An 18,519-nucleotide genomic window follows, 5' to 3' on the forward strand; every position below is an offset into this window, starting at 1 on the left:
CAGTTTGTTTTAAGGTTGAATGGTTGAGTATGCAGATGACTGTTTAGGGGTAGCTGTGTTTGCAAAACTGCACAAAATGCCAGTGGAAAATTTTATGAGAAATACAATCCACAAAATAGCAAAACCATCAAAGAATTCGTGCTTCCAATAAGCATTGTCTTTATGAGGTCATCTATTTTGCTGCTCTTTTAGGCTATACAGTCAATTTGAACTTCTTTGTACTTGACAACAGACTTTGGTTGACGAAAGATTTTCATATTTGTTTAGGTCACATGTAACATGGCTTGAAATATTCTTTAACTCAAGGCCCAAAACCCAGAGTTGGCTCTCTGAAAGATATATTTGGCACCATGAGTCAATGTGGTATTTCACATCTAATGGTGTCGAAGAACTGTTACGCAACGCTGATGACACGGACACCTTTTCTCACACACAACAGTGGAAACCCAGATCTATGACTCAGCTTAATTTTTAAATAATTAAAATAAATAAATCAAAGCAAAGTGTAAATAAAATAAGTATCCACCACATCTGGAAAACTTTGGGTCCTCTTCTGAACTACGCTGTAAACTGGACCCTTAATTAAAGTAGTACAAACTTAAATATGGCAGCCCTTTAGTGCTATGAAATTGCCCCCCACGATTTTTAAAAGGATGAAGGCGTTAGTCTCGGGAAAGCTCAGCTAAAGCTAGTGTGTGATTTTACTGTGTACCAGAGAGGAAGATGAAAAACTCTATGCAAAGAGCCAGACCTTTGTGCAAATTTTGAAAGTGGTCTTGAGGAAAGGCTCCCTGAGCTTTCAGAATTTTTCTTTGTACCTTACCATTTTCAGAAAAAATGCTTTTTGTTTGTTAAGCTACCTAACACTTAGCAAAGTTGACACAGAAACTAAGAAATGCATTTGCACCTTCATCAACTGCTCAATGAAGCCTCGTCAGAAATGGTGTCAGTGGAAGGGTGGCTGTCAAGAAGCCATTCTTAAGGAAGGGAAACAGACTGAAGTGTGTCAAATTACACAAGAACTGAAAATCAAAAGGTCTTCAATGTGTATGGAAGAGTTCAGGAGAGAGGTCCTACAGTAAAATACAGTGAAGGCACTGTCATGGTTTGGAGCTGCATGTCAACCAGTGGTGTTCGAGATCTTGTAAAAATTAATGGCAGTATGAAGTCAGATTTTTATCCAACATGCAATACCAACTGGAAAGCATCTGATTAGCAACAGCTTCATTTTTCAGCATCACAATGATCCCAAATACAATGCTAGGCTAGGATAGAAGGCCATACAACGGAACAAAATCAGTCATGGATTGACCTCCCCGGACGTCAACATTACTGAAACAGTGCGGGATCATTTTGACAGAGTGCGTAACACAAGCGGCCAACATCCAAGGAAGAGCTTTGAATGCCCTTCAAGAAGGCTAGAGAACTATTCCTGATGGATATTTAAATGACAAGAAAGCTGCCTAAGAGAGTTCAAACTATGTTGAAGAATAAAGGCGGTCAGACCAAATATTGTCTGGATATTAAAACAGACTGTTTTTGTTTTATATACTGTATTTCTATGTATCTATGTATGAACTTTAAATAAATAGATCCAACCATTTTCCCAGCCAAAATAAATATTATATATATTTAATTGCAGGTGCTAACAATTTCTTGCAAGTTTAGTAAACCCTGGGCAGGTGTCACGGGTCTGGGTCCGTTGGACCCAGTATGTGGAGTTTCATGTTTTTGTTATTCCATGTTTGAGGTTATTATGTTTTGGTTTTGGTTTGCATCAGGGATTGTTTTCTTGTTCTCTTGTTGTGTTTATGATGATGATTATGATGTTTATTATTTGAGTTTCATGTTTAAGGATTAGTTCTCTGTTGTATCTCACGTTTAGTTTAGTTCAGGTTCCATGTGTCATTCTGTCTGTCTCTCAGTGTCAGGTCTGCGTCTTGGTGTGGTGTTCTCATTTCCTGTTTTATTGTGAAGGTCTGGGTCTCATGTGAGTGTGTTCAGTTTTACCTCTGTCTCGTCTTGTTGATCATTCCCAGCTGTGTCCACCACCTGTGTGTAATTCCCCTGTGTTTCTCTGGGTGTATTTAAGTCATGTCCTCCGTTATTGTAGTTGCTGGTCCGTCTGTGTATTCCACCCTGCCTCACCCGTGTGTTCTCCCTGCTGTCCGCCGTTAGTCTCTTCTGGTCGTTCTCGTTAAGGTTTGTGCTCTGTAGTTTAGTTGATCCCAGTATAGTTTAGTTCTAGCTCCATTTGCCGTTTGTATTTACTTTCATGTTCAATAAACCACCTTTACGACTGCCTGCATTTGGATCCTCCTTCATTTCCTCCACACGGCTCACCTCACTCGCCGTGACAGCAGGTGAATCATTTGCTATATTAATCTCGCTTTAGCTAGCTGTTAGTATAAAAAAAACATCCTAACTGCCTCTACAAGTGTACAAAAGCACTTTCACGACAGTTTTGTTGAATTTTTATAACGGCCAGATTGAAAATAAGAGTTTTTAAATAAACTAATGCATAAATTTGTTACCTGTTTACATCTCTAGTTGGAGTAAACAAGCTGCTGCTATGTATGGACATGACGGGGAAGTGGAAACGTATTTGAATACTAACACACAGCTGTTTTTTGTCTTTTTATGGGATTTATTTACAGTAACAAAAATATAGAATATCACCAACCTTATCCTTTAAACATGAGATGTTTCGCACATACACAGTTGACAGCAGAGACTGGTTTAAACTTGTTTATTTGGATCCTTTCTCCAAATCACGTCTGTAATTTTTCCATTTCACAAAATATTTACAAAAAAAGATACTTTTAGGTTTTTTTTTTTTTTTCCTCTCTCTTTATCGTGGCTGTTGTAACAGCTACTTTTAAGGATGATGAACCATTGCTTACATCTTGCAGTCCAGTCTTTTAGAAAAAGTTCATGAAAAAAAAAGCTCCTCCCACCCTTCGTTTCTTTCGTACACTCATTTTAAAACAGCATACAGTTTCTTCTCCCCCATTGTTCTTCATCTGAGTGCTTTTAGAAAAACAAACAACAAACTAAACCTCTTCCTTGCATGCTTTCAGCTGCAAACAGGAAGCCAAGAGCTTGTGTGCTTATTGAGAGGAAGTGACATCTTTGCCCTGCAGGAAGTACAATTACAGCATCATCAGATCGTCCAGATGCCTGATTAGTTTGGTCTCCCCAGTCTTGCCCTTTTCTCTAAAATAGTAGAGTCTCTGTAGGCAAGCGTTAAACGTACAAGTGTACCAAATAACACAAAGTCATTCATCACTAAATGGAAACAGTCTGTAATATTTTCTGTCCTGTGGCAGCAGGAAGGGAGTGCTAAGGATGCGGGCCGAATTCTCAAAAATGCAGAGGGCTGGGGTCAGCCGGCCCTTTAGACGCTGCTCTATTGTCCCTCTGTGGGTCAGCATCTGTAGTCCAGGCATAGCAAGGCGTCCACAAGTGCATTGTGGGTGTTCCATGGAAGAGCTTTTTGTGTTCAAGCTGTACGATCCATCCCTGAACTCAGCAAAGAAAGGAAGAAGTGCCATGACAATAAAAATAAAACGGACACGCAGGGACCGCAGTCCCTTTTTAAAGGATCTGTCAAACAAAGTCAGCTATGCGGAGAAAAATATGTTTGCTAATAACATAAGGCAATTGACCTCAGTACAACTGGAGGGGTGATTATATCAGAGAAACATGAGCTGAACGTGGAAAGCTCAACACTGCACGGTATAATCTCTTTTCCCTTTAGCCTCAGTGAGAAGCCTTGAAGAAGCATGAGAAGATTCTCTACTAAAAGTTAATTTCCTACCAGTCCATCTCCTACTCTATAAATAAAAAAAGATGCATCTCCTCGTCTCCTCTTCAGGCTTCTCTTCCTTGTTTCTGTGTAAAATGCTGAGCTGAGTTTCACCAGCCTGTTTATGCATTTTACGTATAATACACTACATGAAAACACGGACCAAAATTAAAGAAAGGAAGAAAATAAAAACAAAGAGATCAACCCTGCCCCCGAATGTGTGTGCGCGTATGTGTGTAGATATAAACAATTATTTTAATATGTGTATAGTATAATCGTATTGTGTCTATTCCCGTTAGTAAGTCTGTAAAGGTGTGCTATTTTGGTGCCTGTCTCTATATCTGTGTGTGTGTGTGTGTGTGTGTGTTTGCTCTGTTAACTGGTGACGTAGTGCTTTGTAGAGGGCTGCCCATACAGCCCGTAGAAATCTGCATGTCTGTGTGTCTGTGAGGCGTCTATCCAGTCCCTCACTGCCAAGCCCTGCATGGACGGACCTCCGGAAGCCAGGCCAGGAGGAGGGGGGTAGTCCTGGGCACTGACCCAGGGAAAAGAGCCCGAGCGTGGATACGGAGGGTGGCTGCGGTGGCCTGACACAGAGGGCACTCCAGAGCAGTAGCAGTTATCCATCGTGCACACCAGAATCTTGCGACCGCCATACTGAGGGAGCACTGCCTGCTGGGAGGAGTGCGAGGAACTGCTGCCTCCAGGAGGGAAGTGAGAGGAGCCGAATACAGAGCCTGAATGGTGATTAGTCAACGAGCCACTCCCGCTTCCCGTCCCGCCGCTCTCGCTGATGTGAGGCGGGCCACAGGGTCCGAGAGCCTGCTGATTGGTGGACTGGCCTTCTCCAGAGGCAGAGCTGGACCCCAGGTAGGGCTGTTTGGCTAACGACGAGGAAGAAGATGAGGAAGAGGAGGACGAGTCTTTGAAACCCGGTGCGGCATTTTTTCCGCCGTTCCCATTTCCCTCTGGGAAAGCAGTGGAATGTTTCCGTTTCTCTGCACCAGAGCCAGAGCTCTGACCGCTGGGATAGGCGGGAACAGACTGCAGGAAGGTCGAGGGAGGGGTGAGGGGAGCTACGAGACGAGAGAGAGAAAGTGCGAAATGAGAAGAGGTAAGTGGTAATTAAAAGAAAAACACTTCCATGACGGTCGTGCCCTGCATTAAAAGCTAACAGGTGTATTTCATTTTCTCACCTTCAAGTGTTCTTTTCAAGCTCTTCTCTCTTTTTGAGATCTCAGAAAGGAAAAGTTTAGAGTTGAGATTCCCAACTTTGTAAGGAGGGAGACTGCTGCCCACACATGCCTGAGATCTGCAACAAGTGCGAGGAGACGGGGTTCATGATAAGGTGTTTGCTTGGAAACATCTCCAAAATAATTCAATAAATAAAAATCATTGTATGAAGACCGTTTGCTCACCTGTCTGTGAGGATTTTAACAGGCTTGGTGTTTTTCATGAAGCTCAGCTCCTCCGCCTTCCCAAAGGCAGTCTGGATGGAGCTCAGCAGCTTCTGGGCCTCGTGGCGCTGCTCCCCGAGAGCTAAAACCTGGGCTGCGTTCTCCTGACAAAACCGAGCCTGAGCCCGATCCAGAGCCTCCAGTGTCCGACCGAGATCCTCCTCCAGGAGCTGGTGCATCCGCTGGTACTGCAGGCGCACCTCCTCTTTCAGCTCACATACCCTGTCCTGTAAAATAAACACACACACACACACACACACCAATCAAAATTTCCTAAAGATTTTATAGAGCCATAAAAGAGAAAACGCGCCCACGGAGTGACGTGCAAAAACATACCTCCACCACACACTTGTCTGAGTCGAGTTTGCAAAGCTGTTCCTCAATCTCCTGCACTCGCTCCTCCACGCGTTCCTGCTGTCTTAACAGGTTTTGCTGTGAGGTGAGAAGGACAGAAAATAAATAAAGAACGCCTTGTGGCCTTGGAAACTTGTGACCTCGGTCAGCTACTAGCATCCCCTCCCCAAGCCTGAGATATTAGGATCCGGGAGTGGGCTAATTTAGTCTCCATCGAACACACAATCCCTGTGGGGGAGGAAGGAGGGGGATGCAGTCATAGCAACCAGCAGCTATTTTGTGTTTGCATTAGCGAGTGAAGACTAATGTTGGGGGAGCCGGGGGCAGCGAGCAGAGATAGATAAATGGGCAGAAAAAGCTCCGGCAGCTTCGCTCTCCCCTTGGTGCAACTCCTCTTCCTCTATTCTGCCTTTTCTTTCTAAAAGACACACACTCAAACAGAGGAGGCTGCTCTGCGAGCTATGGCAATGTTGTGGCAACAGCGTCTGTTTTTTCTGGGATGATGATGATGATGAAGATGATGGCATGTGAAGAAATAAAGGCCGAGCTGAGTTTTATCCGGCTCAGCTTGTGGCCAAAATTTACAGAAAAGAAGGAATAAATGGCTCCGTGCGAGACCAACAATCCTTTGCATAAATTTTGGATAGCGGGAATGCCATTGACACAGATTTGATGATCCCTTCGTGTTGCTAATATTTAATGGGAAATATAAATAACCCTCACTCAACATTTAATGGAGCGTATTGATAAGATGGTGCTGACATGGCTACAGCCCTTTTTGCTTCTTGGTCAGGTGTGCTAAGTGCCGGTTTCAGCTACATGCCAACATGCTCGCAATGACAATGCTAGAATAGTTATCCTATGCAGGTGTATTGTTTGGCAAGTCGATCATTTAGTGAACTGTGTGACCAGGGGGGCACAGGTTTGTGAAATTCAGGGCTGACACCTGTGTTTAAAAGAGCAATTTGACCGACATTTTTCTGTTCTTGTTTTGAATCGTCATTTTCTGTCTGAGAAAATTAAAGTACTGCTAGTGTTTAAGCTTTTCACCACACCATCTCTGAATAAAAATAAATACATGGCATTAATGTTGGTAAATGTTGTCCTGCTTACTGGCGATAGTTCACGATGCATTTGTGCATTCAACTTTTACTCATTAGTGTTAAAAATGTGTAAGTAAAATCAAATGAATTTCAATAGTAGAATTTTTTTTAAGTCTATAAATTATTCATAAATAGGTTAAATCTTGCCCAAGGTGGTTCAACCTAGTAAGAGAATAAAGCCAAAGATTTCCCCCAATTAACCACCAAAATTTGCAAATACTCATATTTAAGGAGGATTAACCAGCAAATTTTCACTTTTGGCTCCATAGTGTAGTGGTTGACACGTTGCCCTTACATATTAAAGATCCCCAATTTGAAACCATAATTTTAGGGCACAGGTGTCAAACTCTAGGCCTTGAGGGCCACTGTCCTGCTTGTTTTCCAACTAGCCTGCCCTTGTAGCTTCTTATTGGCAAAAGCACACCTGATCCAGGTAATCAGCAGCAGGTAGGGCAGGGATATCTCAAAAACAAGCAGGATACAGGCCCTCGAGGACTGGAGTTTGACACCCCTGCCTTAGGGGGTCATAAGCTAGTGCTTTTCTAGTGCCGATCCCAAACCTCTGATTAATGGGAGGATTGTGTTGGGAAGGGCATCCAGTGTAAAACTGTACTAAAATAAAAACAGATTCATTTGCTGTAGCATTTTATGAATAAAAGAAAAATCAGAAATAAAAGAGCAGATGAAAAAAGTTTAATGATTTAACAATGAACGTGGCATCCGCCAGCTGTAAAATTTTAGCCCAAGATGTTCAACATATAAATTTTGAACATACGGAGTTTGAAATTTGAACAGTTTAGTTTTGCTGATGCCATTATTTTATTTATTTATTTTTTTGTTTATTATGTAAAAAAAATAAATAAATAAAAATAAATCTTCCTTTATGAAATCTAACATCACAGTGCAAAGAGGCTTATTAAGAGTTTATCATGTTATCTCTTAGATTAGCATAAAACTGATGTAAAACAACAAAAAAACATCAGATTGTGAAATCAGTAAACGACATACTATTGGATGATATGGGCTTAAGCTGATAGATCTGTGCATCTCCAAAAGCCATCCACCCATTTTCTTCCGCTTATCTGGGGCTGGATCGTGGGGGCAGCAGCCTAAGCAGAGAATCCCAGACCACCCTCCTCCTCCAGCTTGTCCTGGGGAACACCAAGCCATTCCCAGGCCAGCCGAGAGATATAATCTGACCTGGGGCCTCCTCCCAGTGGGACATGCCCGGAACACCTCGGATCCTCGTCAGATTTTCTTTTTTGTGTTTTTAAATGTATGTGTTGTTTAATGTGTGGATATGCTGCAAATCAATTTCCCATTGGGGACAATAAAAGTACCTTTGACCAGACAGCCAAATCACCTCAACTAGGTCCTTTCGATGTGGCTAGTGGCTCTACTAAGAGCCCTTATGGGATGGCTGAACTTCTTACCCCATCTCTATGAGACAGGCCAGGCACTTTTCGGCGACCATAGGTGCGGGTAGGGGTACAGATTGACCAGTAGATCAGGAGCTTCGCTTTTACACTCAGCTCTTCTTTCACCGCGACGGACTGGCACAGCATTCACACGACTCATGCCACAGCAGCAATCTGTCTGTCGCGCACTTGCTCACGTAACTAACGAACAATACCCCGAGATACTTGAACGTCTCCACTTAGGGCAGAAATGGAGTGGGTACTGCACCCTTTATCAGCTGAGGACCGTGGCCTCAGACTTTGAGGAGCTGATTCTCAGTCCAGCTGCTTCACACTCAGCTGCAAACTGCTCCAGTGTGAGTTAGAGGCCACCACTGGATGAAGCCAACAGAACCACGTCATCTGCAAAAAGGAGAGATAAGATTCTGAGACCACCCAATTGGACACATGTAGACTGGTTGGGCAAACTCCCATGCACCCTGAAGTATTCTCGAGAGGGTAAAGAGGTGGTCCACTGTTCCGTGATCGGTACGAAAACTGCATTGTTCCAACTTTATCTGACGTTTGACTTTCTGACAAACTCTGCTTTCCAGCACACTGGCATAGACTTTACCAGGGAGGCTGAGGAGTGTGATCCCCCTATATTTGGAGCACACACTCTATTGCCCCTTCATCAAGATGGGAACCACCATCTCCAGTTTGCCAATTCAGACGCACTACCCCTGATTGCCATGCAATATTGTAGAGGCGTGTCAACTAAGATAACCCTACAACATCCAGAGCCATCAGGAACTCGGGGCAAACCTCATCTATCCCATGGGCCCTGTTTAACTGCCTCAGTGACTCCACCCCCTTGTCCCCAGACTCTTCTTCCTCTACGGAAGATCTGGCAGTGGGATAAGGCCCTCAAAGTATTCCCTCCACTGCCCGACAATCCATTTTTTTCAAAGCCCAAGCCATGTGTTGAGGTGACCCTGACTAGCCAATACCTCTCAACCTCACGCACTAGCTCAGGCTCCTTCCCCATCAGACAGGTGACATTCCATGTCCCAATCGCTAGACTCGGTAGCTGGGATCAGTCCACCAGGGTCTCTGCCCCTGGCCGCCACCCTGCACACATTGCACCCCATAAGCTAACATTTGTTAATTAGTACTAAAATTAGCAGTGTAATCTAATAATGATACCAATGGACGTCAGTAACACACTAAATGAGTCTGTGTTACGTTGTCCTTCAAATTCTCCTACCATCAAGAGTTGAGCAACTAACCCTGGCTCAGGGGTAAATCTTAGGCCTCTGGAGGTTCTTATATATCTGATATCATGATGTGTAGCAATGGGCTATGCATCTAGAACCTGTTACACATCACTTAAAATTCATTGGAAGAACAAGTCATGGATATGCATAAAAAGTGTATTATGCACTGTGCCGAGCAACCACTGGGCAACAGCCTAAAGTAACCCATTTTCAGCATATATACCCCCCCCCCCCCCCCCTTATTCTTTATTACTTTGTAACTTTTTTCAGTGGGATTAAAATTATCACTTTGCTTTTTTTTGTCTACCAACTTACTATGACACAATCTCTAAACCTAAAAAAATAATAAAATAAAATTTGAATAACTGGGAAATGATATCTGTAGACATAATCTCATTTTCTGATTGGCTCATCAGACAACAATTTGGGATGATAGTGCTTAGCTCATACATTTGTGAGTGCCATCCATGAATAAATAAGCAAATATATGTTTAATATAAGACTGGTTAATAAAAAAATGCTTTGAGGTACAGCATAAAGAGAGAAATAACAAATACAACCAAATTGGGGACGGGACTAGGATAAAAGCATGTCTAAAGAGACTTTAAGGTATTAAATGATCACCAAATGAATGACATTCAACCTAAAATGTGTATGCACCCAAGGATTAGCAAACCTCATGGTGGTCACCATAATGCTTAGGATTCATCCTCTGGTGAGCATGAATAACTTTCAGTATTCAACAGTCAGACAGCCTTAATTAAAGGATGAGTCTGTCATTAGCTTGGCATGCCATTAATCATTTGTTTTTCCTCAGGCTGAAGGTTTATTCACATACAACCACCACAATCATCATCGTCACTGCGCAGTCATTCTAGCCAACAGCAGCTGCTTTTATCATTAGTGATCAGCTGCTGTAGAGGCTGATAGGAATGAAAACCTGCATACTCCTGGGCCTCAGCAGCACATGGTTGGGAATTGCTGCCCTAGATATCTCTCTCCCTCTCACTCACACACACACACACACACACACACACACACACACACACACACACACACACACACACACACACACACAGTTGGCATGGTTAGATCCAGGACGGTGACCTGGTTGTGCTGACTGATTGAGTTAGGCTCTGAGCAGAAGCCAGAGGGGGAAAAACAGGGTCGAAGAAGCTGAGGCTTTGCAGAGAACCTCTCAGGGAGGAAGGGAGGGAGGAAACAGGGGGTATTGAAGAGGGGAGGGGGCTTTTTAGTTGTCATTTCACCACAGTGTCTTTTCCATCAGAACCACCAGAGCAGGAGAACGGGGCCAGAGGGAAGGTCGGTCCTCACCGGGAGTGACTGGTGGATGGTGTTAGGGAGGTGAATTTGTTGGAGGGGGACTGATGGAGGTGAAGAGCAGGGTGGGGCCTGTAGGGTTGTGTGTATGTGTGAAAGGGAGGGGTGGTTCCTCTCTGCAAGCCTTAAATCACATTCAACATGGAGGATCTGCTAGTAGTTAATACATGTAGACAAATATCTAAAATATTTATGGACTGGGGCTGTGAATGAGCTCAGTGACATTAGATTTTTTTTTTCCTGTTTGCATCATCTTAAAAACATGGTCAACCACCCAGATGAGATACAATTTACCTCGTGGTCTATTTATTCAGAGACAGCTTCTGCTCTTTTATTTCATAAAATATAAATTTTTAATGAGGTTAAAGTCTGGTTGATGCTGTATTTTTAAAGCGGCTAGTGAGACATTTTACAGTGTAACAAGAAGAGAGTTTGTAATTGACTTCTAACCTAGTGCAGCATTTTTTTTACTGTAGGGTTTTTTCCGGGCTCAGAACTGTTCATTTATAGTAAGGGCCAAGACATTTCTGACCGTTTATATAATAAAGATGTGCAATTATATTTGATTAAATTAAACGTGGTCAACAGAAAGTTGGCAGGAAAAATAATTTGACTATACTGGAGATCTTTTTGTTTAGATCTGGCTAAAATGTGTTTGAGGGCCCAAAAAACATGAGCACAGGAACCAGTTTCGGCAGGCCTTACAATCAAACTCGGCCCCAATCCTGGCAGATCAGCTAATCTAAATGCCAGCCCACATCAGCTGATATCCTTTACACATCCATAAATCTCATATAAGACGCTCTATTAAAGCTGCTTTAGCCCTGCATCTGCAAGCCGCTTTGCAACCCTTCTTCACCCCAGCTCCTTCATATATTTAGTATCATATCTGTTGTTACTGAAGGTCTTGCTTGAATGCAAACCTTCCAAAAAACCTTCTACAATTATAGGAGCCAACAAGCAGTGGGTGTCGGGAGCCCTGTACTTGTAAATGCCAAGGCAGGTGAATGGCTGAGCCATCTCTTGTGAATTCAAAGACTTAAACTGGTTTTCCCTGTAGTTCTGGACTGTTGGCTAAGGAAAATAAAGCATATGAAGCCACCACCATGTGGGTATTTTCACCTTATCTGTATATTTTACACTCCATGCAATTTGTAGATTAATGGACTGACAATCTATTAACCTATTATTAGTGAAGCTATTTCTAAATAGAGTATCACACCTGTGGGATCACTGACAAATTAGCATCTACTTGGTTCATTTACAGCTAGCAGTAGTACGACTAAAAAAAAAAAAAAAAAAAAAAAAGTGTGAAACAAACCCGAAATGTTAGGTTACCGTTTTCCATTGTTTTACTACAGCTTGGAGAGTAAACAGCAAATATTTGCAGACCACTCTGTGCTCCATGGAAACTATGGACTACTAATGGGGCAATCTGCTTGCAGGACCCTCTTTGTTACCCAATTCGCCTAAAAACTACCACCAATCAACTGGCAACCAGTTGGGGAACAAACCTCATATGGTTGCCTTTGGTTTGCTGACCGGTCTCTAGACCAGTGTGACTGAGGCCTTAGAGATTCATGTGTGATGGGTTATTCAACTGTGTATTTTATGCTGCACATCCATGAATTTGTCTAAAGCCCATCTAAACCACAGATCTTGTTTCTCGTCGGTAACCCACGCTAACCCTTTCATCATCCAACATCATGTAATGAGCGCCATGTTTTGTGTCACTGCCCAGAAACCTTGGATGTAAATTGGCTTGTAGCTAAATCTGGTACAAAGCATCTTTTCTCTTATAGGATTAATGTTTTTGTGCATGGTCCCACGAATGAAACTAAACAGAATGCTTGTGTGTTTTTTTCTTAACCTGTAAGACGTTTCCTTCTTCACATATTCAGGTCACTGACACAGATTAAAGGTCAATAAACATCAGGCCACAATAGTGTATTTTAGTAAAAATGCAAATATGACAGATTTTAACAGTACAACTTCTAAATTTAGCCCACCTGAGAGTCATTTGTGCGCTACAGGTGACTGATTTACTATACGTAAAGCTGAGTCATAGCATTACCAGCAGGAAAAATGCCCAACCATAACACGGTTGCCACCTAAACAGGGTGTTGGGTGAACTAAATGAGTCAGATGGAATTGGTTTTCACTCTGACTGGACGCGCCTGTCAACCACCCCTTCAAAAGAAAGAACAGAGGCTAGGAAACTCGCCCAGCCTCCGCTAGAACGAGCTGCAGTAAGCACCAACCCCTCAGGAAAGGAAGAGGTTAATAAAAAACCCCAAGTAGACCGCAGAATCAAGTGACGAATCACTTTAATCCCCCTTCCCCTCGTCTCTACTCCCACCCCTGCCGCACACAACTGGCGATCCCTGAGCTCGGATGCACCTGTGCTGGGGAGATAAGGCCCTCTGAGGGCCCCTCATTGTTCCACTCTCGACCACATTGTTTGTCATTCCAGCAGATGAGAACGGAGGCTGGAATGGATCACCACTGAAAAAATGCGAGATAGACCTGAAACACTTGAAATGCAACCATTTCTTAAAATGGGAAAGTGTTCTGTTATTGAAGACGGGATTGTGTAACGAGGTAAACAATCAACAACTTATTGTGGCAGCAGAAATCTCCACTTTAGGTCTTAAATGTGGCACGGGAAGGCATTAAATATGCTCTTTGTTCTGCTGATGTTTGCTTGAAAGCTACAAAGTGGATGAAAAATGAGCTTGCAGGATGGTGTGATGCTGTTATAAAAGCCAGCACTTATTGATCTCTGATGAGCAGAGAGCAGTAAGTAGGGCTGAAACTATTGATTATTTTTTTGATTAATTGTTGTAGTCTATCAGCAAAATGTAGAAAATATTCGACAGACGATCCAATGTGACACCACTGATTTTTTTAAAAAAAAATCATAGTTAAATAGATTTTACAGATTTTACTAGCAAAAGTGCTTTTTTCCAGTAATTTTTGACCCCAAAATATATTCTAGCTTTATAATGTCCACTTAGTATAAATTAACCTATTACAATTTCTTCAAAGTCTTACAGCATTTATGAACTAAAATACTAAAAATTAGTTGCTTTTATCATTACTAACAACAAAACAAATAAACAAACAAAAAAAATTGTCAACTGAAGGAATCGGGGCTGTTATAAAGCAACTATTATTCATTTCTATGTTTACAATCATCTAGGTCTGGCCACAGGAAGCCACTGGAGATGGCAGAAAGAGCTGCATATGACTCTGAAGCCACAGGTTCAATACTCCTACTGGTTTCCTTTTAAATATCTTATCAACCAATCTGAGTAACGTACAAGACGTCAGTAGTTTTCTTTCCCCTGTTCTTATTCGAGTCACTTGAGCACATATAAGAAATGGAAAAAACAAGTGTTTAAAGTAAGCACACTGTATTCGTTTTCCCTTACTCTGATGTCATTGCGTCGCAGCTCCACATCAGTGACGGCGTGGCCGTGGCTGGGATGGCAACGGGCGAAGCAGCAGTACTGACACACAGCCGTCTGCTCGGCCTCGCAGTGGTACAGCCTGTACTCGTCGTGCTGGGGGCAGGTCCAGGCCTTCACCGCCTCCGCCTCCACCAACAGGTGCCCGAGGGCTGAGCACGGCTGCTGCAGGTGTGTCTGGACGTGTGACTGGCAGCACGGGGCGTTGCAGCGCAGGCAGACCTTCACGGCGGGGAGTGGGGGACCCCGGCGGCAGAGAATGCACTGCAGTGTCGGCGTGGTGGCCTTCTCCACGCTCAGGGCGTTGTACTTCTCAACTATGTTGGATAGTTTGTGGTTCTTCTCCAGGCTGGGCTTCTGGGTGTAAGCATGATTGCACTCGGGGCAGCGAGCCAGCGAGGAGTCTTTGGCCCAGGCCTCGCTGATGCAGCCCCGGCAGAAGTTGTGCTTGCAGGGCAGCTGGATGGGATCTGAGAACACGTGTAGGCAGATGGGGCAGATAAGCTCCTCCTCAAAACAGTTCCTCCATGTCTCAGCCATGTCAGAGGCCATCATGGTGCAGGCAGGCATACACTGGTTTCCACTCCTTTCAGACCTCTGTCTCTCTCACAGGAAACCTGACACTCTCAAACTGAGTCTCGCGAAAAAAAGAAAGAAGATAAAACCAGACCCAATGCCGCCCCTGAAAGATCAGTCTGTGTAGGCCGACCTTTGTGACCAAATTAGAGGAGTCTCCCTGACAGATGACGAGTATTGCTTATTACTGCAGCATGAAGGCAAAATTCCAGAAACCTGACCAGAGAAGGCTTCAGGCAAAAATGACAACACCTTGGTGATTTCAACACATGCAACAGGGGCTGACGTTATGCAGATTACAGTAAACTGTGCTTTCCTTTCCCCTAAATCACACACACACTCACACATACACACAAGCACTGGGCCTGCCTTCACTTCACAGCTTCTGTGTGTGTCTGTTTAAAGGCCTGCTGCAGGAAGCCAACAGCCTGTCTGCTACAGGTAAACCACGAAATGCAAACAAGGCACAGAGAATTAAGATCTACACAATTACCTGTACGACGAGGGAGAGACTCAATCTCTGTGTAGCACGGGAATAGACACTTGATCCTTTTCTGCCCTTACCTTCACAGCTCTCTTCCACTTAAACGCCGGATTATGACTGACTGTGGACAATTCAGACCAACAAACCATGCATGAAAACATGAAAAGCACGAGAAAGGACTGCTGGAGCCCACACCCTGATTACTATTCCCACACAGAAAGCTTTACAGAGAGAGAGAGAGAGAGAAAAAAAATAGCTGAACCTGTTTTATCGGGATCTCAAGGACGCTTGATTTCCTCTATAATCACAACGCAGCGCAATGCTTTTGTCCGCTGAATCATAAATAAGTATCCGAGTAGCCTCTACCAGCAATTTAATTATACATACAACCAGCGATGGTTTGGCAGTAGGCAGAAAAAGCTGTTTCAAAGGTCAGATGGAAAAACACAGGTACCTCCAGCCCTTCAATTTGACATAAAAGCGACATTTCCATTTGATGAATAACGCCTGCTATGTGGCACAGCTCGCATATCTGAACACAAGGCCGCAGCTTTTCTACCAGTTTTCAGTCGACAACAAAGGCCTTATAATCTCATTAAAAAGGAAATCATACCCGGGCCATCACATCGAGGCTGTTTACTGCATAGTTAATCGTTTTAATAGTCGAGTCCAGCTCTTGCGCACAAAACAAAGGGGTTTTTAGGATCCGCAGGAATGTTGGGCTGCTGTTGCAGAGCCAGAAACATCTATCAAATATCTCCTCACACAAAGATTACTAGTTCTCAGCTGTGGACCCCTTCATTTTATTTTATTTTACTTTGGTTTGTACCATTTCCCCCCCTACAGCCTTCAGCCAACAACATATTTATGTACTTCCTTATCTCGATTAAATCGCGTAAATTACCTCAGACGTCACCTCACCATTTTCTACCATAGCACAGGTACAGATAAACACTACATCCACTCCGCTTTCACACGAGGACAGTCGCTGCTAATATAACCTATGGTCATTATTTTTAGAAGCAGCCATATTTATATATTTAACTAAAAAAATTACAAAAAAAATACAAAAATATACCCTCCTGATCTTAAAGGGGACGTCGCGTTTCTGTCCTTGTTAGGGCTAGCTGTCATCAGCCATCTTGCAAATCCTCATTTTAAAAAAAGAAAGACAAAAAGTAGATATCCGCTGTGGAAACGCTGTAGGCTGTTTCACCAAAGCTGCTTTTCGATAGCTGTCCTACACAGACTCATCAACGCCACAGTCCCCTTTTCAGTAAAGAAAAATACGCATTTTCTCGGTATTGTACGTCCGAAGGAGCCGTCTGGCAGGAGTAATTTTCGTGGCTTGATGTGTCCCGTATGAGTCGACTCCGGGTTTCATAAAAATCCAACACGGTTGTGAATAATAATTTGTGTTATCTGCCCCCCTCCTGCTCCTCCTTTCTTTCTCTGTCTCTATCGGCCAGGGTTTAGAGAGAGGAGGAATGCAGGCGAGCTGAACTGAAGCAAAGTCAAGATAGCCATTACCTCGGGCAGCTTCCGGTGGTGATTTCCAAACTAAAAACAAGTTTCAGTGTAGTCGAAAATCACCACTAGGACCTTTTTCCTCGGAATTCTACCCTGGCCATTTTGGCATATTGGCCCTAATCCTCTTCTGCATTTTGAGAATAAAGTCTAACTTTCGATCTAAAAGTCAAAATATTATTTTCAGGATAAAGTCTAAATAACATTCTGAGGATGAAGTCGAAATGTAAAGATTAAAGTTATATTTTCAACACTAATAACTGCCATGGCTGGTAGATGAGTTAGTCAAATGATTTGATCAGCCATCTTATTGTGTCTAATAGAACATCTATTTTCCACCAAAGCGTAACTTTTGGGGTCCTTGCATCTATCCACTGCCAGTCTTTTTTTTTTTAAGTACACATGTTTTTAAGTAGATTTTATTTAGTTTTTTTGGGTTCTATAGCATAAATTTGGTCATTTAATTTGGTCCACTATGGAAAATAACTTGACCTTTATTTTCAGAAGAAGATCTGTTTTCTTCAGTCTGAAGAAGAAGAACAGAATGATTCTTTATTGACAATTACTGAACATAGATTAAGTCAATTCAGTAAACCAATAAACCCATAATAGCTTCGTGCTGCCAGGTATTTTTATTTATTTATTTTTTCGTTTTTGGTACCAGGCTGCAAACGTGCTCTTTTAACACTGTTTGGTTGGGCATTTTAATATTGGAGTTCGGGGACTGACTGACTTTTGGAACCAGCCTCAAGTGACCATTAGATGAACTGCAGAGTTTTTATCATTTCTTTGTTGGTTTCATTTTTCAGTCATGGGTGATTTTTTTTTCTCTCTTTAAGCTCCTTGATGTTTATTTTGAAACCTCCTCGCACAAGCTTCCGTTCTGTTACACGCGCTCTCTGGCTGACCTGACGCATTTTCAATCCCCTTCTACTCTCCCTTCCTCCCGCTACTCAACCCGCTCCCCTCCATCCCTCCCTCCTTCCGGATCAACGCTACGGCCATCACGTGACCTGTCACTGAAGTGTGTCACGTTTTAACCGGGAGGAGATGAGGGACGAGCCGGGGAGGAAGGGCCGGGGATCGTACATACTAAAGGGCTTACAGCATTTGTTAAAGGCCTGGACTCTCTATTACCCGCTTGTGTGTGTGTGTGATTTATTCCTCACAGAGTAAAGGGACATTTAGGCGGAAACGGGATTTAAATAGTGATTTGTTCACTTTATTAATAAGTAACATGTGAGTATAATAGTAACAGTCTATAGTCAGTAAATGAAGGTTGCAATATTTGCCTGATGTTAAGTCCTGCTTTTAAAAATTTGAGTAAGGGTAGCTACAGAGGTATGCTCAGCGTATATTCATATGTTCATGAATAAGAAGTAGGCTAAAAGTCTATTTATAGGATTAAAGCTGGAACAATTAGTGACTAATAAGCTACAGTAATCTGGTTTTAGTACTATAGTCATTTTTAAAGAAAAGAATACCATGTTCTCCAGAGTGAATTTTATTCTTGTTGGTTTTGTTTATGTTCGAACGTTTGATATCATTAAAACCGCTTCGCTTTAAATATTTCAAAGCGTTCAAAGGCGCCCTCTTGTGCTCGGGTAGATTACAGCACTCTTTTCATTACTTTTTAAGTAAGTATATAAAATGTATTTAAATAGCACCTTTTAAGAAAAGCAAGCAAACAAATACAAAATATAATATAAGTGTTAAAACAACAAC

General features: G+C 42.7%; 1 protein-coding gene across 1 annotated transcript; it reads right to left on the reverse strand.

Moving 5' to 3' along the window:
- Positions 1-2,734: 2,734 nt before the first annotated feature.
- trim8b (tripartite motif containing 8b) lies at positions 2,735-16,769 on the reverse strand. Its single transcript, XM_080872101.1, has 5 exons — positions 14,172-16,769; positions 5,602-5,697; positions 5,227-5,492; positions 5,005-5,120; positions 2,735-4,884 (listed from the first exon to the last, which is right to left on the reverse strand). The coding sequence occupies exons 1-5, from the start codon at positions 14,775-14,777 to the stop codon at positions 4,184-4,186; spliced, it is 1,785 nt and encodes a 594-aa protein (XP_080728227.1). The 5' UTR covers positions 14,778-16,769; the 3' UTR covers positions 2,735-4,183.
- Between the last annotated feature and the right edge of the window lie 1,750 nt (positions 16,770-18,519).

The sequence above is a fragment of the Rhamphochromis sp. 'chilingali' genome, assembly GCF_963969265.1.
Source record: "Rhamphochromis sp. 'chilingali' genome assembly, chromosome: 22".
Lineage (NCBI taxonomy): Eukaryota > Metazoa > Chordata > Actinopteri > Cichliformes > Cichlidae > Rhamphochromis > Rhamphochromis sp. 'chilingali'.